Genomic DNA, 21,706 nt, shown 5'->3' on the forward strand with positions numbered 1-21,706 from the left:
AGGGAGCCATTTCAGTGTTGCACGGATAACCTTTTCTCTCCTACCTGCTGACGGAGAGCAGCCAGCAGGCTCACAGGAGGGGAAAGCGGCTGCCTGCAGCCCCAGGCCTGTTTCTGGTGGGACCGGAGCCCCCTTCCCAGCAGAGCCCCCACGCTGAGAGGGTGACTCTGCAGCACACGGATGCCCGGCCTCCCTCCAGCCCCTGCCCCGGGAAGGAGCCCCAGCACAGCCGACAGCCGGCAGAGCGGCGCTCGGCTCCTTACCTTTCAAGGGGATGGGCAGCGCGGTGTTCTCCAGGGTCACGCCTGGCCTGAGGAGGCAGACCCTCCCGTCATTCCCCGCCTCGGAGCTCCAGGTTGCTGCGAGGGATGAAGCCTCGGCTGCAGATGCTGGGCGGAGCAAGAGAGCACCGATAAGGCAGTTCGCAAAGCGACTCGCAGCTCGCGAGCGCTTCACGATTCACTTGGGATGGGACAAGTCGCCCCCGACATGGTCCAGTGCCTGCCCTGAATGTGGTGGTCATGAAGCAGAGCAAAACAGTTCCCACCAGTTCCCAGCCAGGGAAACTGCTGGTGCTAATGCAAGACGTGGCCTCAGTCCTGGCTCTTCCCAAGGCCGCGGCACTCTGGCTGGCATTGCTCTCTCGGATGGCATTACCACCGTTTTCTTCCGTTACCGGCACTCTTGTGGGGATTTATGGTTTGGCATTCAAGTTTCCTGGGCTCGTCCCTCACCTCAAGCTGGGGTTTGTTCTCAAGTGAGCTAGCCTTTGGCCAAGTTAAACTGCATGCCCATTGGAATGCCTAAGAAACACCACAAGCACATGTGCTTCGGAAGGATTTCCCCTGTGTTTTAGCCCCACAACCCCCGCCCCAAGAATGTAGGTCCCTCCGAGCCACCAGAACTCACTGCCCCTGCTTTGCCTGTCCCAACAGCAAGGCGCACAGGAGCCCGCACCTCCGCCAGACCAAGATCTGACTCTGCCCAGAGCCATGGGGGAACAACGGGGCAAGACTCTGCTGTGGAGAACACGCCACAGCAACTCGCTAGTCGCAGCCAAGGTGCTTACTGATCAGGCTCTCCCAGTTGTCCTTTGCTTTTCCAGACTGCCTCCGGGTGCAGAACTGGAGCATGTCGTTGGCACGAAGGCAGCGCAGCAGCTCCTCGCAGTAATATGGGATCCCTGAGCTGGTTCGGATCAGGAACCTGCACAGGAGCAGACCCGTCGGGGACCAGCACAAGGAAAGTAAGGTGAAACACAGTTCAGGTGGGCGGCCAGTCACTCAGGCATACCAGGGTAGCCAGCATCTTCATCACAGCTACACCTCACTTTGGAAAGGGATCGTCCTCCCACTGCCTTGGGATTTTGTGCCCCCTGAACCCTCCAGCCTTTGCCGAAGTCCACGGGAAAAGAATTGCGGACAATGCCCAAAGCGCAGAGCAGCGAGCCCTGCCTTTCTTCTCCTCAGGAGCCTGGAGAGGATGGACCTCTGCCCCGGGGAATCTCCCCCACAGCCCAGCCACCCAGACCAAGGCCTTTTCTGTTCACACCCAGACACAGCTGGGCTCAGGACTCTTCCTCCCTTCCTCCCTGTGCGGCAGCCAAGGCTGACACCTCCCAGGCTGGGTGTCTCGGGAGTTGCCCGCTCTCAGCGCACACCCACCAGGGTGAGGCATAACAAGCCGCCCACGCCTGGCACTCGCTAGAGTCCGGGATGCTTCTAGCGGCCCTGCGCTCCCTTGCCTGGGGGGCTGATTCCCTACCACGGTCAGCAGAGGTTCAGGCCCTCAGGAAGAGCTCCCCTGCCTCCAACTTACCTCACCAGATCCCTGGGGATGCTGACCACTCCGAGCTCCTTGCAGACTTTCTGCATCACAACTGAAGCTTTCAGCTTGTCCAGATGAAGATAAGTGATTTTCTGGGACGTGGCGTTGTCTGCTGCGGCTTTGCGAAAGCTCTCTGTTATCTCGTAGCCTGGGGCTAAGCTCATGACCATGAAGAGGGAGACCTTTTGGAGCACGGGTGACATGATGAACCAGGAGTCAGGGTCGATGAAATGGGCATTGTCGATGACAAATATGCCAAAATCTCCTGTAAGGGTCTGAAAAAAAGCAGGTTGCTCTGAGGGGAATCCAGTGGATTCTCAGCTGTCTTGCAGGGGACGAGATTTAGCCTCCGGCTCTTGAGAGGATGCTCTGAAGTCTCTCCCCAGCCACTTTCCCGCTCGGAAGCTTACTGACTCTTTGAGACTGGAGGGTCATACCTAACATCACTTGCCCTGCAGAAGGAGGGAGCTCGGGCAAGGGAACCCAGAAGACATTGTTCCTCCTCCAGGGCACACTTTACGGGAGGAAAGTCCTCGGGTGTGTTTGTGGGGCTGCGGGGGGAAGTGGGGGGGCGAGGGCTTTCTCGGGCTCTGACGGGCCATGACCCAGGTGCGCAGTCATCCCGCCTGCTCACACCTCAGTGGTACAGAGCCCGCAGACGGCAGGGTTTTTCCTTCTCTGACCCAGGGGGAAGGAAGGAGAAATGCTCACCTTCTCCAGCACTTTCACCCGAGTCGAGTGCAATTCCAGTTTTCTTTGAGTTTCATCCATCTCGCGAACATTGTCCGAAATGGGGAACTGGCCAGAAAAGCAGAGTCAGGGAGAAACACGGCTCCGGGGCTCGGCACACCTACCCAGCACGCAAGACCGCAGAGCCCACCGTCTCTGACAGCCTCAGCACCTCACCTCTGCCCAGCACAGGGGCAGGGAGCCGCAGCGGGGACTCCACCCAGAGCCTAAAGCAAAGGCCCTCTGCTGAGGGTCTCTGCAGAGCTGGGGCTTGGGCTGAGCCGGTTCTCTGGCTGTGGGAATCATGGGCTGGCTGGGGCAGACCCCTCGCACAGCGGTGACCTCAGCACGAGGTCAGGAACAGCCTCTCTCCAGTGCCACTTCCAGGGTGCCGAACAAGGCACCGGGCACTGCGGATGCGGCGCAGGACACCAGCCCCACAGACAGGGAGCCCCCCGGGCCCAGGCATGGCAAATGCACACTGTGACCCCCGCAATGCCCACCCCGGAGCTAAGGCACTCCCAGCAGCGTGCCCACTCAAGGTCAGACCCAGACAAGCTCAGGAGAAGGCCTTCTCAACGTCCACAGGGGCCTCTGGCTCTCACCTTGACACCGAAAATGTCATTGAGGAGGCAGTAGCTGCTCTCTTCGATTGTCCCTTGCAGCTTTGTCTTCAGCACGCGCTGCCTGTCGCCGCGCGATTCACAGTCCTGGAGGCCCAGGGCCCTGGCCATCAGCATGCGGATGGCAGAGAAGGGCTGCCTCATGTCGATCTCCAGCAGTTCCAGGGCAACCACCCTGCGGTGCAAAAGCAAAAGGCACTGAGATTCCCCACAGCCCCAGCCTTCTAAGACAAGAGGGGCGGAGGTGCCCTTTGGGGGGAGCTCTTCAGCCCCCCATCTCCAAGCGCTTCCCACAGAAGGCCAAGCCTTTCCCTCCTCGTACGAGAAAGGGCACAGAGGGGCAGCTGCTGCCAAGCCAGCGGGAGAGCCGGGTCCAGAGCCTGTGTCTCTGCAGCGCCGGCCTAGGTCTCCCTACGTGCCCCCTGCAGAGGAACTCACGGGGCTGAGAGGCAAGAATGGAGCAAGTGGTGGGTTTGCCTTTGGGCTCCAGACCTTATCGGTCTGCCTGCCAGAGCACAGGCCCCCGTGCTCCTCCTGGGAAACACGCCGAGGGCGAGCAGGGCTTCTGAGACAGGCAGCCCTGCTGTCTCTGGGGTCTGGAGTGGGATGAAAAGCACTGAGCTTGGGCTCTTTCCTTCTATCTGCGCCTGACCCAGGGGGGAAGGAGGAAAGGCCGTGGCTCCAGAAGCCACCTCCAACTCCCCAAAGAGGCAGAGGCGGGAGCGGAGCACGCAGGTGCTCCCAGGCAGTGTCTCCAGGAGGCTCTGTCGGGAGGCTGCAGTCCAAGGGCCAGGTACCCTGGCAGAGGGGCTGGAGCGTTCCACAGCTGTCAGGGGATGGGCAGGGGCAGCGTCGCAAAGCTACAGGTGGAAAACCTGTACCTGTGGCCAGCATCCTGGCCTAGAGAGGCCAGTTCAGCAAGTAAGTGGCTCTTTCCACAGCCCATCGTGCCCTCAACCGCCAGGATGTTCCTTTGGCCTGAATCCCTATAGGCGTTCAAGCAGCTGACAAAGAGGTCAGTCTCCTGCTTCCGACCTGCGAAGACAAACCAGAGAACGAGCTGCTGGGGGCGTGCTGAAAAGCAAAGAGCCGTCCCTTTTGCGGGCACCCTCCACCGCAGCTTCCCTCCCCGCTACCACATCGGCCAGCCTGCCGGCACCCAGGCCTCCTTCCCACCTGCTCGTCCACGCTTGGGCACCTCTGCCTTCCTCAGAGCAGTCACGGGGCCACCTGCTTGCCTGCCCCACAGCGCAGCCCCCTCGCCCTCTCCCCTATCCCACAGGCACGGAGATTCTGCCGGCCCCATGCGACTCCCCGCAGCGATCCAGCACGAGACTGTAAGGGATGACTGCAGCCGGTTCAGGCAGCTGCGTCCCAAACAGACTCAAAGCATCTCCTCGCTGTGCCGTGAGCTGCACAGCACCTCCCAGTAGCTAAGGCAGCGTCGCCAGTCCCGTTCTGGTTTGGTCCGGGCTAGAGTTAATTTTATTCAGCAATAGCCTGTACAGGTCTATGTTTTGTATTTGTGACCAAACATCGCTGTTGATAACACAACCAGGTTTTAGTTATGGCTGAAGAGCGCCTGCGCAGCGTCGAGGCCTTTTCCATTGCTCACGCTGCCCCGCTGGCGAACAGTCTGGGGGTGCACAAGAAGCTGGGAGGCGGCACAGCCGCCACAGCCGCCACAGCTGACCCCAACTGCCCAAAGGCCTATTCCAGACCATACAACGCCGTGCTCAGCAAGAAAATCCGGCGGAAAGGAGGAAGGGGGGACATTCGGAGTGATGGCATTTGTCTTCCCAAGTCACCGTCACACATGATGAAACCTTGCTTTCCTCGAAATGGCAAGACGCCTGCCCGCCCATGGGAAGCGGTGGATGAATGCCTGATTTTGCTTTGGGCGTGTGTGCAGCTTTTGCTTTCCCTATTAAGCTGTCTGTATCTCAGCGCACCAGTGCTCTCACTTTAACCCTTCCGATTCTCTTCCCCATCCCACTGTGGGGAGCGAGTGGCTCTGTGGGGCTGAGCTGCCAAGCGGGGTTAACCCACAACAGGGCCCAAAACATTCGGCAAGACCCCGAGTGAATACAGGCATCCCCTGCCTCCTGACATTTCCGTGTCTTCGCCCAGATGCTGCCAAGAAAGCAGCTCTGAGGAGTAGAAGGAGGAGAACCCACCGTCAAAACTCTCCATCGATTTGGCAGAAGGAAATCTCTTTCCTGACCCCAAAGACAGGGATCAGTTTAGCCCCCAGGCTGTGAGCAGCTCCACAGTTGAAAGCAACCTTCCTACCAGGTCTGGAAGACAGCAGGGAGCAGCAGGCGCCCCACCTCGTTTTCCACCCAAAGATATCAAGCAAGCAGAGACCAAGACAGGCGGCGCTTTCTTAGGGCTGCTGCAGGCAACACCATCCCTGGTAAAAGCCTCTCCCTTCCCAGCAAGGCACTAAAAGTTACCAAGGGGAAGAACCTGGGCTTCAGAAGAGCAAGGCGTTCTCCACCTACCCAGCAAGGGGACGTACTCCGACCTCTTCTTGGTAAGACCCACGCCAAAGATGCTAGAAGCAGGGGAAAAGACAACACAAGTCAATGAGATGGTGAGAAGCCAGGGGACCTAGAGAAGCAGCCTGGCGTGGTAGGGAAGGAGGTGCTCCTCGGGTACCGGCTTTTCTCTGGAGCAGGCTGTTATCCCCTGCACGCTTTCCCAGCCAAAGTTCAAGCTGACACGCTACGACAGCTTCAAGCGTAAAGAAGCCCAGCGGCCACGGTGGGACAGGAGAACATATCAAGAGTCCATCCCCAGAGGCCAAACCCAGAGAAACAGGAGAAGACACGTGAAAGAAGCCAGGGCGTGCTGTTGGCTGGGAGACAGCTTTACCACTTTGGCCAAGAACACCAAGCGTCTTTGAAAGGGGGACTTGTGTCCCTGAAGGGCTTGGGACGCCAAGCACCTGGCACCTTTGGCTCAAGTCTTCCCGCAGTCTCAAAGAGACGGCAGTGGTAACCTTCAAACCGTCCTCTAAAGGGAAGGTGAAATCCTGGCCCAGAAGAGCTGAGATTTCTGCAGGAAGACCTGAGGAAGAGTGTCCCGATGGTCCACGTTTCCCCATGGGGACCAGACTGGCCCAAAGCTTCCTGCTCGGAGCAGCTGGGACAGAAAACTCCTTGGGTCAGCATTCCCAGGGCACGTGGTGGAGCAAGCACAGCACGGAAAGCACAGCCCAAAGCCCTTTAGACCCAGCCCACAAGGCCAGGTTGTGTCTACCAAGACAGACAAACCTTCCCCATGCCTGTGGTTTCACTCCTGCTCTCTCAGCAGCTGGAGACAGCAGGGGAGAGGGGCAAAAAGCCTGCCACGCCAGGGCTTCCGACCGTCTCGGAGGACACTCACCTCTCCTCGGTGACCCCCACGTATTGATAGACAGGGCCAGGCTGGCTGAGGCCTTTCATCTCTCTCTCAGGCAGCTCCTTGAAGTAGGAAGCGGGCAGCCGGGAGGCGGCGTAGGTCACTGCATCACAGGACACCAGCCCAGGGTAGTGCACCATCATCCGGGCAGCCAAGTTCACCTTCCGGCCAAGGACTGCCAGAGGGAGAGCACGCGTTAGAGAGAGAGAGCATGCGTCGGTGTGGCCCGTGCCACCAGCCCCGCGGCACCCTTCCAGGCCAATACCTGTGTATTCGTGTCTCAGCGGGTGGCCAGTGACTCCGCAGAACATCGTCCCTCTGGTAACTGCCACAGACATTGTCCTGGCACACAGAGAAACAGCAGGGCTTGAGCAGCGCCCCAGGCGCAGTCCTGCCCGCCTGGCTTCATCCCTTCCCACACCTCCCCTCGGTGCCAGCCTGGGCCACCGGCTGTGCTGCCCTGCCAGCGTGGGTCTCGGGGACGTGGAGAGCTCAGGGGTGCAACATCTGCAGGTTGCAAGGGACAAGGGGCAGGGGCAGAGCACGGGCAGGGCCACAGCCCTCTTGTGAGCAAAGAGAGAGGGAAGAAGGCGGCCGCCATGTCACCGCCTGGCGATGACAGCCACTTGGGATCAGGTGGCTGGGCCCCATCCCCGTTCATGGGGCAGTGGCCCAGAAGGGCCTGCCTCTGGCCGCAGCGGCCTCTGGCCCTCACGAGGGCTCTTTCCAGCACGGTGGCCAGCAGAGTGTGCTTGGAGGGACTCCGTCTGGCTGCCGTGGGCTGAGCCCAGGGGTTGCCTGCACCTCTCAGGGCACTGCCTCCTTCCTGCCAGGGACAAGGGAGAGCAAGCTAGAAGGCACATCTCTTTCTGGGAAGCCCCCTTGCGCCGTCCCAGGCAGCATGCACCCCGCCGACCCCCGCCACACACTCACTCTGTTTCCTTGAGCATGGTGGAGCACGAGTTGAAGATCTCCAGAGCACTCTGCAGGGCGTGAAGGCTCTCGCAGGGCAGCTTGTTTCCAGGGAGTCCCAGCACGCAGAGGAACGTGCAGCCCTGCCCAGGACAGATGTGGAACATGTTGCTACAGCGCCTAAGAGGGAGTCTCTCCCTCGCGCTCACTGCCCACCCTCTGGCGCTGGGGGAGGCCACCGTTCCCCCCCACTCACTTTATCACACAGGAGGACTTTGTTGATGTGGCCCTTGTGAGGAGAGAGGATTTCTAGCATCACCCTGCTGGCCTCCTTGAGGACGGTGCTGAGATGCTCTGAGCTGGTACCTGCAGCAAGCTGCAGCTGGACAAAGATGCAGGTGACTGGCCGTAGCTCAGAGAGGAGGTCCATGGGCAGTCCTGCATCGAGCTGGAAGACAAGAGCACGACGGCTTCACCAGCCTGCTCTCCCGGGCTCTTACTGCCCACACCAGTACCGAGGGAGAGCAGGCGTGCTGGCGATAGCGGGTAATAGCAGAGGAAGGGATAAATCCTCCTCTCAGTGCAAAAGGGCGGGCAGGCCGCCCAGCCTGCGGCAGGCAGACGCCGAGTCATAACACAAATGACAAAGGAGAGAAGGCTGCTCCGCTAACACGCCATCTGGGGACCGGTACGGACATGAGGGGAGACCCTCAGGGATGCTCCAGGGACTTCAGGGGAATCTCCCCTTTATCCCACCATCGTGTCCGCGGCACACCCAGAACCATAGCCACGGAAAAGACAGAGGGACAGGAGTCCTCCTCCTGCCACCCATGTCTCTCTGAGGACAACGCAGACAATGGTGCAGCACCGGTGCCCCCGGGCTCAGTTTCCCTGCGTTGTCATCGCAGGGCGCATTTTCTTTGATTGGTCTGTTCCCGTAAGAGCTCCATCTCTGCAAGGCACCACTTCTTCTGCCCTCCGAAAATGCAGCCCCCAGCAGCGGCGGCCTTGCCGTACCTTCCCGAGAGCAGCGACTGGTATGTACTTCCTAAGCACATCCTTGGCGTTCAGGTCACTGGGCAAGAGAAGAGCAGGCCTCATGGCACCTGAGGAGAGAAAAGGCAGGTGGTCGCTGGGTGGACGGGACTACGAGCCATTGCAAAGCAGGGCCTGGCCCTGGAACCGGGGGAGAAAGAGTCTTCTGCGCTTGCTCATGTTGCCACCTCCAGATGCTGAGGGCAGAGCTCTCCCCTGGAAGGAGGAGGCGGCAGCAGCCACCGCCCTGGGAGGCCCAACAGCCTGAGTGCTAACGGACAGAGGGAAGAGGGAGGAGGTGGTTCCTCTCTGGCCCCTGAAGCAGCAAAGCCCCACCTTTCGGGACAATCACAGAGCAAGGGGAAGTGGGCACTCACCTTCCCTTTTTGAGCGGTGTCTCACTGGGTCTTGTACGAGCTTGCGTAAGGCGTCTTGGCATTCGGACCAAGGCATCGGATCCATGCCCGTCACCTGAAGACACACAGAATGAAAGCACTGCCACTGGCCTCCCCAGGACTCCCAGGGGACAGAGCCTGCCCTCCACCGTCACTGCCCAGAGAAGGGGAGAAGTAGCCCACCTGGCTGGATGGGACAGCAGTGCTTCCTCAGAAGCACCGGAGCTGGACAGCCATTCTCCAAGCATGCCCATCTCCAAGCAACCACAGCTCCATGGCCCACAGAGGACATTGCTGCTGGGGCTCAAACCCTCCCAGCGCCTCCTGACCCCTCAAAGCAAGAAAGCCCAGCCCACGGTTACCCTTGAGATGGAAGGACAAGACCTTCCCCTGCCTGCCCGCTTTCCCACCTACAACTCTCTCCACATTCATCTCCTCAGCCTTCCGACACCTCCCTCCTTCATGGCCAGGCCCAGGCCCTCAGAATGGCTCTCGAGGCCGTCCCATCCACCTGCCTGCACAGCTCTTGTGCCTGCGAGATGCTTGGTCCTCAGCCGGTGCTGCTCACAGAGCTCCCAGCAGGTGGCTGAGAGGACAACTTCACCTGCACCCGCAACCTCTTCGGCATCACGAACTTCAGCCAGGCACGGGCCAAAAATGCAGAAGTGTTGCCAGCTCTCATCTCCGAAAACCGGGAGGCTCATGGTCCCTGCAGAGATCCCTGGGGAGAAGGAGAAGCAGAACTGACACAGGAACATTTGGAACTCCACAGCCCCCAGCATCTCGGCTGCTCAGAAGCTCCTCTGAAGCCCAGCGGGGAGACGGGCATTACGGAGGGGTAGAGCATCCTCCCTCCTCCTGGGGGAGACGCTGACACGAGTCCCTAAAACAGGCGTCTAGAAATAGACGAACCGAGTTGACATTGAGAATGTGTTGAGTGCGCCAGGCGTCATCCCCAGCTGCCTGCCCCAGAAGCCCAGCAAACCAGAAGCACCCTGTGGCATGGCAGAGTGCCACACAGCTGCGTCTGGCACAGCGCCCGTACCTATCTTCAGTTGGATCTTCTGCCCCACATCTGTGTCACGCCTTCCGTACTTCTTCTGGATCTGCTGGCTACAGTGCAGCACCAGGCTGATGGTCCTGGCCACCTCCTGGGGTGGTGTTCTCCACAGCACCAGCACAGCATCTCCTGGGGAAAGGGAGGGAAAGTAAAGGCTCTGCCGAGACCTGACTCTCCCTGACCTACGGTCTGGTTCTGCAGAGACAGCAGAAACCAGCTGCCGTGCGGAGGAAGATGGGCTTGTGGGAGGCCATCGTTCTGGGGGACCATGTCCTGGGCACCGGGACACCTCTCCTATCCCGGGCCAGCCACAGCAGCAGACGGCTGGCAGCGGTGACACCCCCTGTCCCGAGCGCTCCTCTGCAGCTGCAGCACTGGAGAGAGGGCACTGCTGGAGGGGTGCGTGCGTGGCCAAAGAGCTGGCTCAAGGCGCTGCACAGAGCCTCTTGAGAAGGAGCGCAGAGCAAACGGCCGCCACAGGAGTTAAATGCTACAGCTCAGTGCCCGAGGTCATCGTCGTCCCAAGAACCTACCAGCAAACTTCAAGATGTCTCCTCCAAAAATCAGGAACTCTGTGGACAGAGGGAAGAAAAGGCAGAGTCATGTGGACACCTTCTTCCAGAAGCCACCGAGCAAGGCCCTCTGCCTGAGGGGAGCACCGGGGCAAGGGTGCACTGTGGGGCACAGCTCAGGAAAGCACCGCTCCGGCCTCTCTCCCAGGCTCATGGTGGTCACAGCCCTTGTACCCGCACAGCAGGCAGGGAGGCAGGGCCTCCAGATGCCACCAGACCTCAGAAAGGTGAAGGCTGGAAGGTACCTCTGGGGTCCATCTGGTCCAAGCCCGCTGCTCAAGCCCGGCTGCACAGAGCCAGCTGACCAGGACGGTGGCTGATGGTTTCAGAATAGCTCTAAGGAGGGAGACTTCACAAGCTCCCTGGGCAACCTCTGCCAGTGCTCAGTCACCCTCACAGTCGAAAAGTGTTTCCTGATGCACAGAGGGAACCTCCTGTTCCACTCTGGGCACCACTGGGGAGAACCTGGCTCTGTCCTCTTTGCACCCTCTCTTCAGGTTGTAGGCACGTTTCTAAGGTCCCCCCCGCAAGCCTTCTCTTCTCCAGGCAAACCAGGCCCAGCTCTCTCAGACTTTCCTCATAGCACAGACGCTCCAGACCCTGGAGCACTTGCTGGATGCCCTCAGCCTGCTCTGGGCCCTGACGCAGCACTGAGACGGCTGTTCACGCCAGAGGCACCGAGGTGGCTGCTAAGAAAGTGGGTGCCTCCTCGGCCGCAGCGGGGAGCAGAAAGGACCCGTGCTGGTGCTGACCCGCCAGCAGACCCTGGCTGCGCTCACTGTTCCTCACAGAAAGCCCCAGCCCTTCCAAGGAGGCAGGACCAGGCTGCCTCCACCCTCCACCATCACGGCGCGATGCCACACAGTCCTGCAGCACGGCTCCTACCCTCCAAAATGTCGCACAGGTACTCATTGAGCGTTTGCGCCAGCTCATCAGTGCCTCTGTCCACGCCGCTCCTCTGCACGAATTTCTCGGTCAACGCAGTGAAACCTGGAACAGGGACATCCAGAAATCAGGAAATGCCCATGTGGGCCAAAAGACCTGGCAGCTGTTTCCACGATGCCCGGCCCGAGAGCCTGTAGGGGACACCTTCCCGTGCCAGCTCCGCACTGGTGGCAGCCATGATGGACCGCCCAAGGTCACCCATCCCGCTCTCTGTGGGCGTCCCAACAGAAGACCTCAGCAGTGACAAGATGACCACTCTGTCTGAGGGGCTCCAAAGGGCCTGCTGTGTCCCCACATGGCTCATGTCCGTGGCTGCTCCTCCCTGCTCCCCCCACCTGAGATATCCGCAAAGAGCAGCACTCCGTGGACACTCTGAGCGGTGTCGTTGCTCCTGAGGGAGCTATCAGCAAGGAGCGAGGGGAGGAAAGCGACTGCTTTCTGCAGGTCCCCGTAGTGACGATTCCTCTCCCAGGCAGAAGCCATCGTCAGCGCCCTGCGGCACACGGGGTACCTCAGGAGAAGACGGCCGTGCCCAGCCGGGAGGAGGACGAGGACCTCACTGCACAGTGCAAGCTGCACACTGAGCCCGGGGCCTCTGTGCGGGGCGACTAGCCCTCCGCCTTCCCGGGGTGGTCACAGTCACCAGGCGGCGGCCTCCTCTGCAGGTCATCGCTTGCCCGGCAACTCACCTCACGCATCACAATCGGCTCGCAGTGACATCTTCCGTCTGTCACCGCCATTACCCGGTGTCCTGCTGTGAGCGACACAGCACTAACTTCTCTTGTAATGCTGGGGAAAACTGCACTTCTAGAACTCTCTTGTCTGAATTTGGGAAAATATGTACTTCATAGCCAGCTAGCCTATGGGGGATTAGCGGTCTCGGTGCTTTTAAGCCTTCCCAGGTGTAGAAATGAGGACTTGAGGCACTTGACCCAGGCTGGCCCACAGCATTATTTCATACCACGAAATAATTTCATACCATGAAATAATTTCATCCTTAGAGAGAGAGCTTTTTATTTTCGTCTCCTTCTAGATACAGAAATTAATATTATTTTTCAATAGCTATCAAAAGAAGAGCTTGTTCTCTATTTCAGTGCCTCACACCCAGAGTTACAGGTTTGAACGTTTTTTAAACACTGCGACCCCCGCCCAACTTCCAGACATTTTGGGGCTGTGACCCACCTCTTTTGGGGGGAACTCAGCATAACCCGCACTTCCCCCCTCGCCTGCTCCTCCGCCATGTGGGCCGGGGGACGGAGAGACAGGGAGAGACGAGGTGGGCGGAGGGGGAATGGTGGGGGTGGCAGAGCCGGCAGTACCTGGCCATCCCGGCCACCGCCGTCTCGCCCCAGCAGGCCTTTGCCACCGGCCAGAGCGGCCTGGAGCATCGGCGAGCCGTCCTGGCGCCGGAGAACATGGGCCACATTCTCTCGGCACTCGCTTTCCCACCCCGCCTCCAGAGCCAAACTGCTCAAAACTCATCCCTTTCTATGGAATTTAAAAAATCACTCAGTGCTGCAACATCCCACTTCTTTTTCTTTGTTGAAAAGGAAACAGCCTCCAGGTTTTCTGCTGAAAAACTCCCAGTCCTCCCAGCTGGCAGGGCTGCCGCTGACTCCAGCCTTACTGGGAGGCCCGTCTTGGTTTCTGGAAGGCAGCCGGTTTCCCTTTGGAATCGTTAAGGGCTAGATAAAAACGTTCCTTTGAGGTTTATTTTGAAAAATACAAGCCTTGAGAAGCCCAAGGAGAACGTTCCCACACGCCTTCTGCTTTGGGGACAGGAGTTTATCGAGGCCCAGACCTGAGGATTGGTCCTTTCAAGAGAAAAACAGAACCAAAATATAGATTATTTTTCTTTCCACTGGACATGAATATTCAGCAAAAATTAAACAAAGTTATCAAAATCTGGTGGCTCGGAAACAAAAAAATCAGCCTTTTTTATACTGTTGGGAGAGACAAGATGCCTTTCTTTCCATTTCCTTCCTTCAACTAATCAAACCCTCCATGTTCCCTCCCAAATGCCATGTTAATTTATGCAAATAAGCACCAATTAATAAAATAAACATGCAACGGGTGCTTTAAATACGACCGAGATGCCTTGCCCAGAGCAAGGACTAGTCCCTGCAGAGAGCGAGCAACCAGTGCTCCCCCAAACTGACCGTCGAGTCACAAGGTCTCGCTTGTGTCTAGAGATCCAGCCGTGGTTGCTACCCGGTCGAAGGCTGCTGTTAAAAAAACTGTGGGCACCCAGACAGAGGCCCCACGCAAACATATGGGCAGCCAGGCCTCTGGCTGCAAAGAGTGCCGGAGCCTGGCACTCGCCATGGAGGGCAGCAGAGACAACACTTGTGTCAGATGTGAACAGGTAAATGATCTGCTCATTCTGGTGGCTGAGCTGAAGGAAGAAGTGGAGAGGTTGAGGAGTATGAGAGAATGCGAGAGGGAGAGTGACTGGTGGACCCGCTCCCTGAGAGAAAGGGAAGAGGGTGAGGCCCCACACAAGTCAGAGGACCCCCTCCCCTCTCGTCACCAGGCAATAGGAGGGGATCGCAGAGACGAGGGGGAATGGAAACCGGTCCCTGCGCGGGGAAGCAGGAGAATGCCCTCCCGGCCCCTCCCACCTTCCCAGTTACCTTTGCAGAACAGATATGAAGCCCTGCAGGAGGAACTGGCTGTTGGAGAGGAGGATGATACACCCAGGCCAGGAACGTCAGAAAGACCAAGTCGCCATGGACCCAGCATCACAGCTGGCTCCAAAAGGAAAAGCAGACGGGTCATTGTGGTGGGTGACTCTCTATTGAGGGGGGCGGAGGGGCCAATATGCCGTCCAGACCCACTTCACAGGGAAGTCTGCTGCCTCCCTGGGGCACGGGTCAGGGATGCGTTAGGCAAACTTCCGGCCCTAGTAAACTCCTCTGACTACTACCCCCTCTTAGTATTTCAGGTGGGTAGTGACGAAGTGGGTAGGAGGAGCCCAAAATCGATTAAAAGAGATTTTAGAGCCTTGGGGCGACGGCTTAAGGGGTCAGGAACACAAGTTGTATTCTCCTCTATCCCTTCAGTGGCAATCATGAATGAGGAAATTAACAGGAAGAGGCAACAGGTCAACCCGCGGCTCCGGGACTGGTGTTATTGGCAGGGCTTTGGGTTTTTTGATCACAGGCTGCTATATGAGTCACCTGGCCTGCTGGTGGCAGGTGGGACGCACCTGTCCCAGAAGGGGAAAAGAATTTTGGGGCAGGAGTTAGCAAGGCTCATTGACAGGGCTTTAAACTAGATATGAGGGGGGAAGGGGAGACAACTGGGCCTGTCAGGAATAAATCCAAGGGAGGCATGCCAGGGCTTGAAGGATGGTGGGCTAGCGAGGACTCTCACTCTGACATTTCATTGGAGAGAAGGGATAGACGCTTGGAAATCATGGAAGCACCTGAAAGGGGTCTGGTGGGAAATGGGGCCCACACTCACAAAAAGGTGCTGGAGTCATTAGCACATCTGAAGTGCATCTATACCAATGCACGCAGTATGCGCAACAAACAGGGGGAGCTTGAAGCCATGATGCACCAGGGAAACTATGACACAGTGGCTATCACAGAAACGTGGTGGGATGCCTCACATGACTGGAGTGCCACAATCGATGGCTACAAGCTCTTCAGGAGGGACAGACAGGAAAGGAGAGGTGGAGGAGTGGCCCTGTATATTAGAGAATGCTACGAGAGCTCAGAAATCGAGTATAGTGATGACGGGGTGGAGAGCGTTTGGATTAGGTTAAGGGCCGATAAAGCTGCTATCGCTGTGCGAGTCTGCTATAGACCTCCCAACCAAAGCAGTGAGGCGGACGAAGCTTTCTATAAGCAGCTGGGGGAAATCTCGCGATCACTTGCCGTTGTTCTTGTGGGGGACTTTGACCTCCCGGATATCTGCTGGCAATACAGCACAGCTGAGAGGGAACAATCCGGGAGGCTCCCGGAATGTGTGGAAGATAACTTCCTCACACAGCTGGTAAGTGAGCCCACCAGGGAAGGTGCCCTCCTGGACCTGCTTCTTGTGAAGAGGGAAGAACTTGTAGGGGAAGTAAAGGTTGGTGGCCGTCTAGGGCACAGTGATCGTGAGATGATTGAGTTTCTCATTCTTGAGGAAACAAGGCGAGGGGTTAGTAAAACTGCCACCTTAGACTTCCGGAGGGCAAATTTTGACCTGTTCAGAAGACTGCTGGACAAAGTCCCTTGGGAGGCTGCCCTGAAGGATATAGGAGCCCAGGAAGGCCGGACGTACTTCAAGAGAGAAGTCTTAAAGGCACAGGAGGAGGCTGTCCCTGTGTGCCGAAAAACAAGTAGGCGGGGAAGGAGACGGGCCTGGCTAAATAGGGACCTTTGGCTGGACCTCAAGAACAAAAGGAGAGTCTATGACCTCTGGAAGAGGGGGCAGGTCTCTCATGAAGACTGTAAGGATATAGCGAAGCTATGCAGGGAGAAAATTAGGAGAGCCAAAGCGCAGCTCGAGCTCAACCTCGCTACAGCTGTTAAGGATAACAAAAAATGTTTCTATAAATTCATTAACAACGAAGGGAGGATTAGGGAAAATCTCCCTCCCTTACTGGATGCAGAGGGAAACATAGTCACAAAGGCTGAGGAGAAGGCTGAGGTGCTCAATGCGTACTTTGCCTCAGTCTTTAGCAGTGGAACTAACTGTTCCCTGGGCACCCAGCCTCGTGAGCTGGGAGACAGGGAGGGGAAGCTGCACGAGGCCATCGCAATGAAAGAGGAAGTGATCTACGACCTGCTACGCCGCTTGGATGCGCACAAGTCTATGGGACCGGATGCGTTACATCCAAGAGTGCTGAAAGAGCTGGCAGACGTGCTCGCCAAGCCACTTTCCGTGATCTACCTGAAGTCATGGATAACTGGGGAGGTCCCAATGTGTGGGAGGATTTTTAGTACAAAGGGGTCATCCTGTGAACACTCCAAGCACCGAAGAATTGTTAACAACTGTGTAGGCCTTGTAAGTTTGAAGGTTATGTGAAAACATTGTAGCGGTGTTAGAAATGCTGAGACAAACAAGATATGAGAAAGTGTGCTGAACTCAGCGTGCAAAATGCAGAACTTCGCCCAGGATATAGGAGGGGTGATTGTTCGCGTGGACAGATGTTCTAAGGCAATTATACTACGTTGCTTACTGCATGTACAGCTGATGCAACCAATCAGCAAATTGTCGGCGCGTGATGCGGAATCAGAACATCTGTAATTACTGAGCTATCTGTGCAATAAAGTGGCATTAACCTGATCATATTGGTCGTGGTGTTACTGTCCGAGCCTTCTGCGTCGACAAGTGGCGCCCGAACAGGGACCCTCAGATCGGTGTTGGGATCAGCGAATACCCGATGAGCAACCAACGGACGGAGGGGGCAGAAGAAGCCGGTCGATAGGTGAGTGCTGCCCCGGCACTCGGGAAGACGCTAGCGCATCAAGTTAGGGAATCTCACTCTGGCCAAGCGAGCGGCCGGGGAGGAGATGTGGTCTATGCACTCCAAAGAAGAAGAGGCGGTAGTTAAGCTCCTCCAACATATACTCTCTACGAGAGGACTGAAGTATGATACGCCTACCTTGAAGGCGCTCTTAGCATGGGCGTGGGATAAAGGACTTATCCCCACTGTTGCTGCCGCTTTTGCTCAAGATACGTGGGCTAAAATAGGAGCGGTGTTGTGGGATGAAGTAAGTAAAGGATCCAAGGAGGCACAGAAACTCTCCACCGTGTGGAGGTTAGTATCAGAGACTTTGAAAACAATGCAGGCAGAACGTGCTGCGGCCGCCTCTGCCTTTGCAGCATTAACACCCAGAGTTAAGGATGTTTCCCCCACGAGCCTTTCTTTTGGGGGATCGCCAGAAGCTGTCGTCCCTCAACCCCGGGGCTGCAGAATAACACAGGGGAATGTAGTGAGTCATGCCGTTACTGCCCCGAGCCAGCCTACTCCCGCTACAGACCCTCTTGAGACGCCTGTTTATGAAAGTGGAAAAGAGGAAGAAACTACGTTTCCTCCTCCCCCTCCCAAAGACACTGTTGTCGAAAGTACCGAAGGAGACCGCCCTGAGGATTCCAGGGATCAGCCAACGCCGTACCCTCCTCTGCCGCCCTCTACTCCGCCATCACCTGGCAGCAGCACTAGAGTACCACCTGGTGGACTGACAGACCTTCAATTCTGGGAGTTGTTAAAAAAGTTGGAAGCGTTGGAAGCTCGTCTAGACGATCAATCCAGTTCACGAGCTCCTCCAGCTTACCCTGCTCCTTTGCCACTGCCTCATCATGCCTTGTCGTGGCCGCCATTGTCGGGATTTGAGGGGCATGGGGGAGCGGTAGGAGGGGAGGAAGGATTGAAAAACCGATGGAGGGGAGAAATTAGAGACGCGGCAATTGAGGGCGTGTTTCTTGAGCCTATGGCGTTTCCGGTGTTTGCTAATGCAGGGGGTGGAAAGGATTGGGAACCGTTTGATTGGAAATTGTTAAAGGAGGCGAAACAGGCTGTTAGTCAATATGGACTAGGCTCTCCCTATACTAGGGCTATAGTGGAGCATTTATTTACTGCAAATTTACTCACACCACATGATTCAAAGCAGATTTCTCAAATGTTGCTCACCCCTTCTCAGCAGTTGCAGTTTTTCAGTGTGTGGCAGAACCTATGTGATCAGGCTGCTGCCACCCGGCGTCCTCAAGGTGATCCTTTGTATGGGGTACAGACACAGATGTTAATGGGGACGGGACCTTACGTTCGAACTGACTGGCAAGCTAATTTTGCTGTGGAGGTTTTGCAACTCAGTCAACAGCTAGCTCACAGGGCTTTGTTGGGGATTAGAGGGGAAAAAAACCCTCCTGCTTTTACAAATGTTCGCCGAGGACCTACGGAGCCTTATTCTGGGTTTGTTGATAGATTGCATGCAGCTATTTCTGCTCACCCTGACCTTGATGAGACCATGAAAGCTAAGTTTTTAGACTTACTTGCTTTTGATAATGCAAACGATAAAACCAAGAAAGCTCTTAGTACCCTACCTCGAGGCAGTACCACTGCTCAGCTGCTGGAAACAGCAGAACGGGTGCTTTCCCAAGAACAGGCTACCGTTATGGCTGCTGCTGTTGGAGCGGCGGTACGTCCGTTGGTGCAACAGCAATCAAAAGGAAAATGTAATAATAATGATAAGAAATGTTATAATTGCGGAAAATCAGGTCATTTTCGTAAAGAGTGCAGAAACGCAAGTAAGGGACAAGCGAGCGGGCAAGTAAGCTCCCCACGTCAGAGTGGAGGTAGATGGTGTGTGAATTGTCGAAGCGCCACCCATAATTCTGCGGAGTGTAGGCGATCGGGAAACCGGGTACCAAGCGCGATGCGTCCTCCTCGCGCTATGACACAAGTACAGGAGGCGGTATAGGGTGCCTGGACCGTTGCGCCAGCGCCACTGCAGGAAGCATGGGAATGGACCTGGCAACAGCAGTAGATACCACTTTAGTCACAACGGCGGTCACTCTAATTGATTCAGATCAACGAGGACTGCTGGGCCATGGACTGAGTGCTCTGTTAATTGGGCGCTCCTCCGTGTCCCGTCAGGGCATTTTTATTGTATCGAGCCTTATTAACACTGATTATACAGGGATTATAAAGATTATGGTATATACGCTGACCCCCCCGATTACCATTCCTCAGGGGTCAAAAATTGCACAATTGATATTATTTCGATTAATGGTCCCGAGGTCGCTGCCAAAACAGAGGGGTGCCGGAGGTTTTGGCTCAACAGGGTCTCCTGACGTCTTGTTAGCTATTGATATTGCACGAGGCAAGCCTGAAGAAAAGGTGGTTGTGACGCATCCTTCAGGATCGTCTATTACCCTGACTATGTTGATAGACACAGGTGCTGATGTTACGATTGTGCCTATTTCTAGCTGGCCATCAGCGTGGCCCCTTGTTCCTGCTGCGACGAGTGTAGTCGGGGTAGGGGGTCCACAAAGGACAATGATCAGCCAAACTTTAGTTTCTTTTACATTTATGGATGGAACCGTAGTCTCAGTCAAGACATACGTGATGCAGCTACCTGTCACCTTGATAGGTAGAGATGTGCTTTCTCAGCTTGGGGCTCGACTTGTGACATCGCCTTTTTAGGAGCGGTCACGGTCGAGCAGCCAACATTGAAGCTCACCTGGACCACTACAAGTCCTGTGTGGGTGGACCAGTGGCCGCTAAAAGAGGATCGGCTGCATATTGTTCAAATGTTAGTACAGGAACAGTTGGAGGCAGGTCATATTGTACCCTCAACGAGCCCTTGGAATACCCCTATTTTTACTATTCCAAAAAAAAATCAGGAAAATGGCGCCTATTACATGATCTCCGAGCCATTAATGCGGTAATGCAGGATATGGGGGCATTACAGCCAGGTTTACTATCACCTGCGATGATACCAAAAGAATGGAACTTGTTTATTGTAGATTTAAAAGACTGTTTCTTTACTATACCGTTGCATCCGGAAGATGCAGAAAAATTTGCCTCTTCCGTGCCATCAACAAATAAGAAAGAACCAGCTAAGCGGTATCATTGGGTTGTTCTGCCACAAGGAATGAAGAATTCTCCCACCTTGTGTCGAATGTTTGTGGCCTGGGCCTTACGTCCGTTTAGGGAAAATAATCCATTTTTGCTTGTATATCATTATATGGACGATATTTTAGTGGCAGGCCCAAATTTGGATGTTGAAGCAACCTTGAAGGAGTTAACTGAAACCATAGAGCAAAAGGGTCTGAAAATTGCTCCTGAAAAGGTACAAAAGAATGCACCATGGCACTATTTGGGTTGGATTATTACTCAAAGTACTGTTAAGCCTCAAAAGATTCAGCTAACGACCAAAATTAAAACTTTAATGGACGTACAGAAATTAATAGGAGATATTCAATGGGTGCGATCCGTATCCGGTATCACCAATGATGACCTGGCTCCTCTGATGGCATTGCTAGGCACCTCTACACAGGCTGAAATTTGTCGGCAACTCTCACCAACTCAAGAAAAGGCTTTAGATTTCATTGTTCAAAAAATCATGACTGGGTGCGTGCAACGCTTAACAGGAGTTCCCCTACAATTGATTGTGATAAATTCTGGGTCTGGCAGAGAACATTTGATAGGTTTGTTAGTACAACAGGTCAATTGTACGGTGTCTATAATAGAATGGGGTTTTCTATCTTACCAACCTAAGAATACTGTCTGCACTCGTATATAAATGTTTGCAAACCTTATTATAAAGGGCAGATGTCGTATCGTTGACTTAACTGGACATGAGCCAGAGGTTATATACGTTCCAATTACCCAGAGTTATCTGGATTGGCTTCTCTCTTCCTCAGAGGTTTTACAATATGCATTAACGGATTTTTCCAGACAGATAACTAATGCCTACCCACTAATGAAATTTTTGCCATTAATTCGAAATCAAACTTTTGAAGAGACTCCACGACGTTCGAATTCTCCGGTGTCTGGACTCACGGTATTTACAGATGCCGGAAAGAAATCAAAAAGGGCGGTGGTTACCTGGTGCCTTAACGGACAATGGCACTCCAAAGTACTAAATGGTGTTTTACAAGATTCTTTACAGACTTTAGAACTACGGGCAGTGGTGTGGGCTTTTCAAAACTGGCAGAATGAACCGATTAATGTTGTTTCAGATTCTATGTATGTGGTCGGTACTGTTATGAGACTGGAACGATCGATGCTTCGATCTCTTCGAAATTCTGTCTTATATCAGTTATTGTTACAATTGTTACATTTGTTAAATCAGAGAACGTATCCTTATTTTATAGTGCACATACGTAGCCATCAGCCTGATTATGGCCTGGCCATTGGTAATAATCGTGCTGACCATTTGGTTGCAGCAACCTGGGAGAACCGTCAAACCGACTTATTTGAACAAGCTCGAGTGTCTCATGAATTTTTTCATCAATCGGCTAGAGTATTAGCAAGGCAGTTTAATTTACCTATTTCTGAGACATGTGGTATTGTGCAATCCTGTCCGGATTGCCAAGGAACTGGTTTTGGGCTTGGCCTGGGCGTGAACCCACGTGGGTTGCATTCCTTGCAATTATGGCAAACGGATGTTACCCATGTTCCTGAGTTTGGAGGGCTCAAATATGTCCATGTAAGCATTGACACCTATTCGCACGCCATCTGGGCCACAGCACAAACTGGAG

General features: G+C 55.4%; 1 protein-coding gene across 1 annotated transcript; it reads right to left on the bottom strand.

Moving 5' to 3' along the window:
- Nucleotides 1-6,577: 6,577 nt before the first annotated feature.
- LOC128917647 (adenylate cyclase type 10-like) lies at nucleotides 6,578-20,941 on the bottom strand (the record flags this gene model as incomplete). Its single annotated transcript, XM_054220995.1, has 8 exons — nucleotides 20,920-20,941; nucleotides 11,839-11,976; nucleotides 11,444-11,548; nucleotides 10,527-10,558; nucleotides 7,753-7,782; nucleotides 7,518-7,639; nucleotides 6,850-6,926; nucleotides 6,578-6,759 (listed from the first exon to the last, which is right to left on the bottom strand). Coding segments are annotated over exons 1-8 (708 nt in total), but the record flags the coding sequence as incomplete, so codon positions are not given.
- Nucleotides 20,942-21,706: the final 765 nt, after the last annotated feature.

The sequence above is a fragment of the Rissa tridactyla genome, chromosome 14, assembly GCF_028500815.1.
Source record: "Rissa tridactyla isolate bRisTri1 chromosome 14, bRisTri1.patW.cur.20221130, whole genome shotgun sequence".
NCBI lineage: Eukaryota > Metazoa > Chordata > Aves > Charadriiformes > Laridae > Rissa > Rissa tridactyla.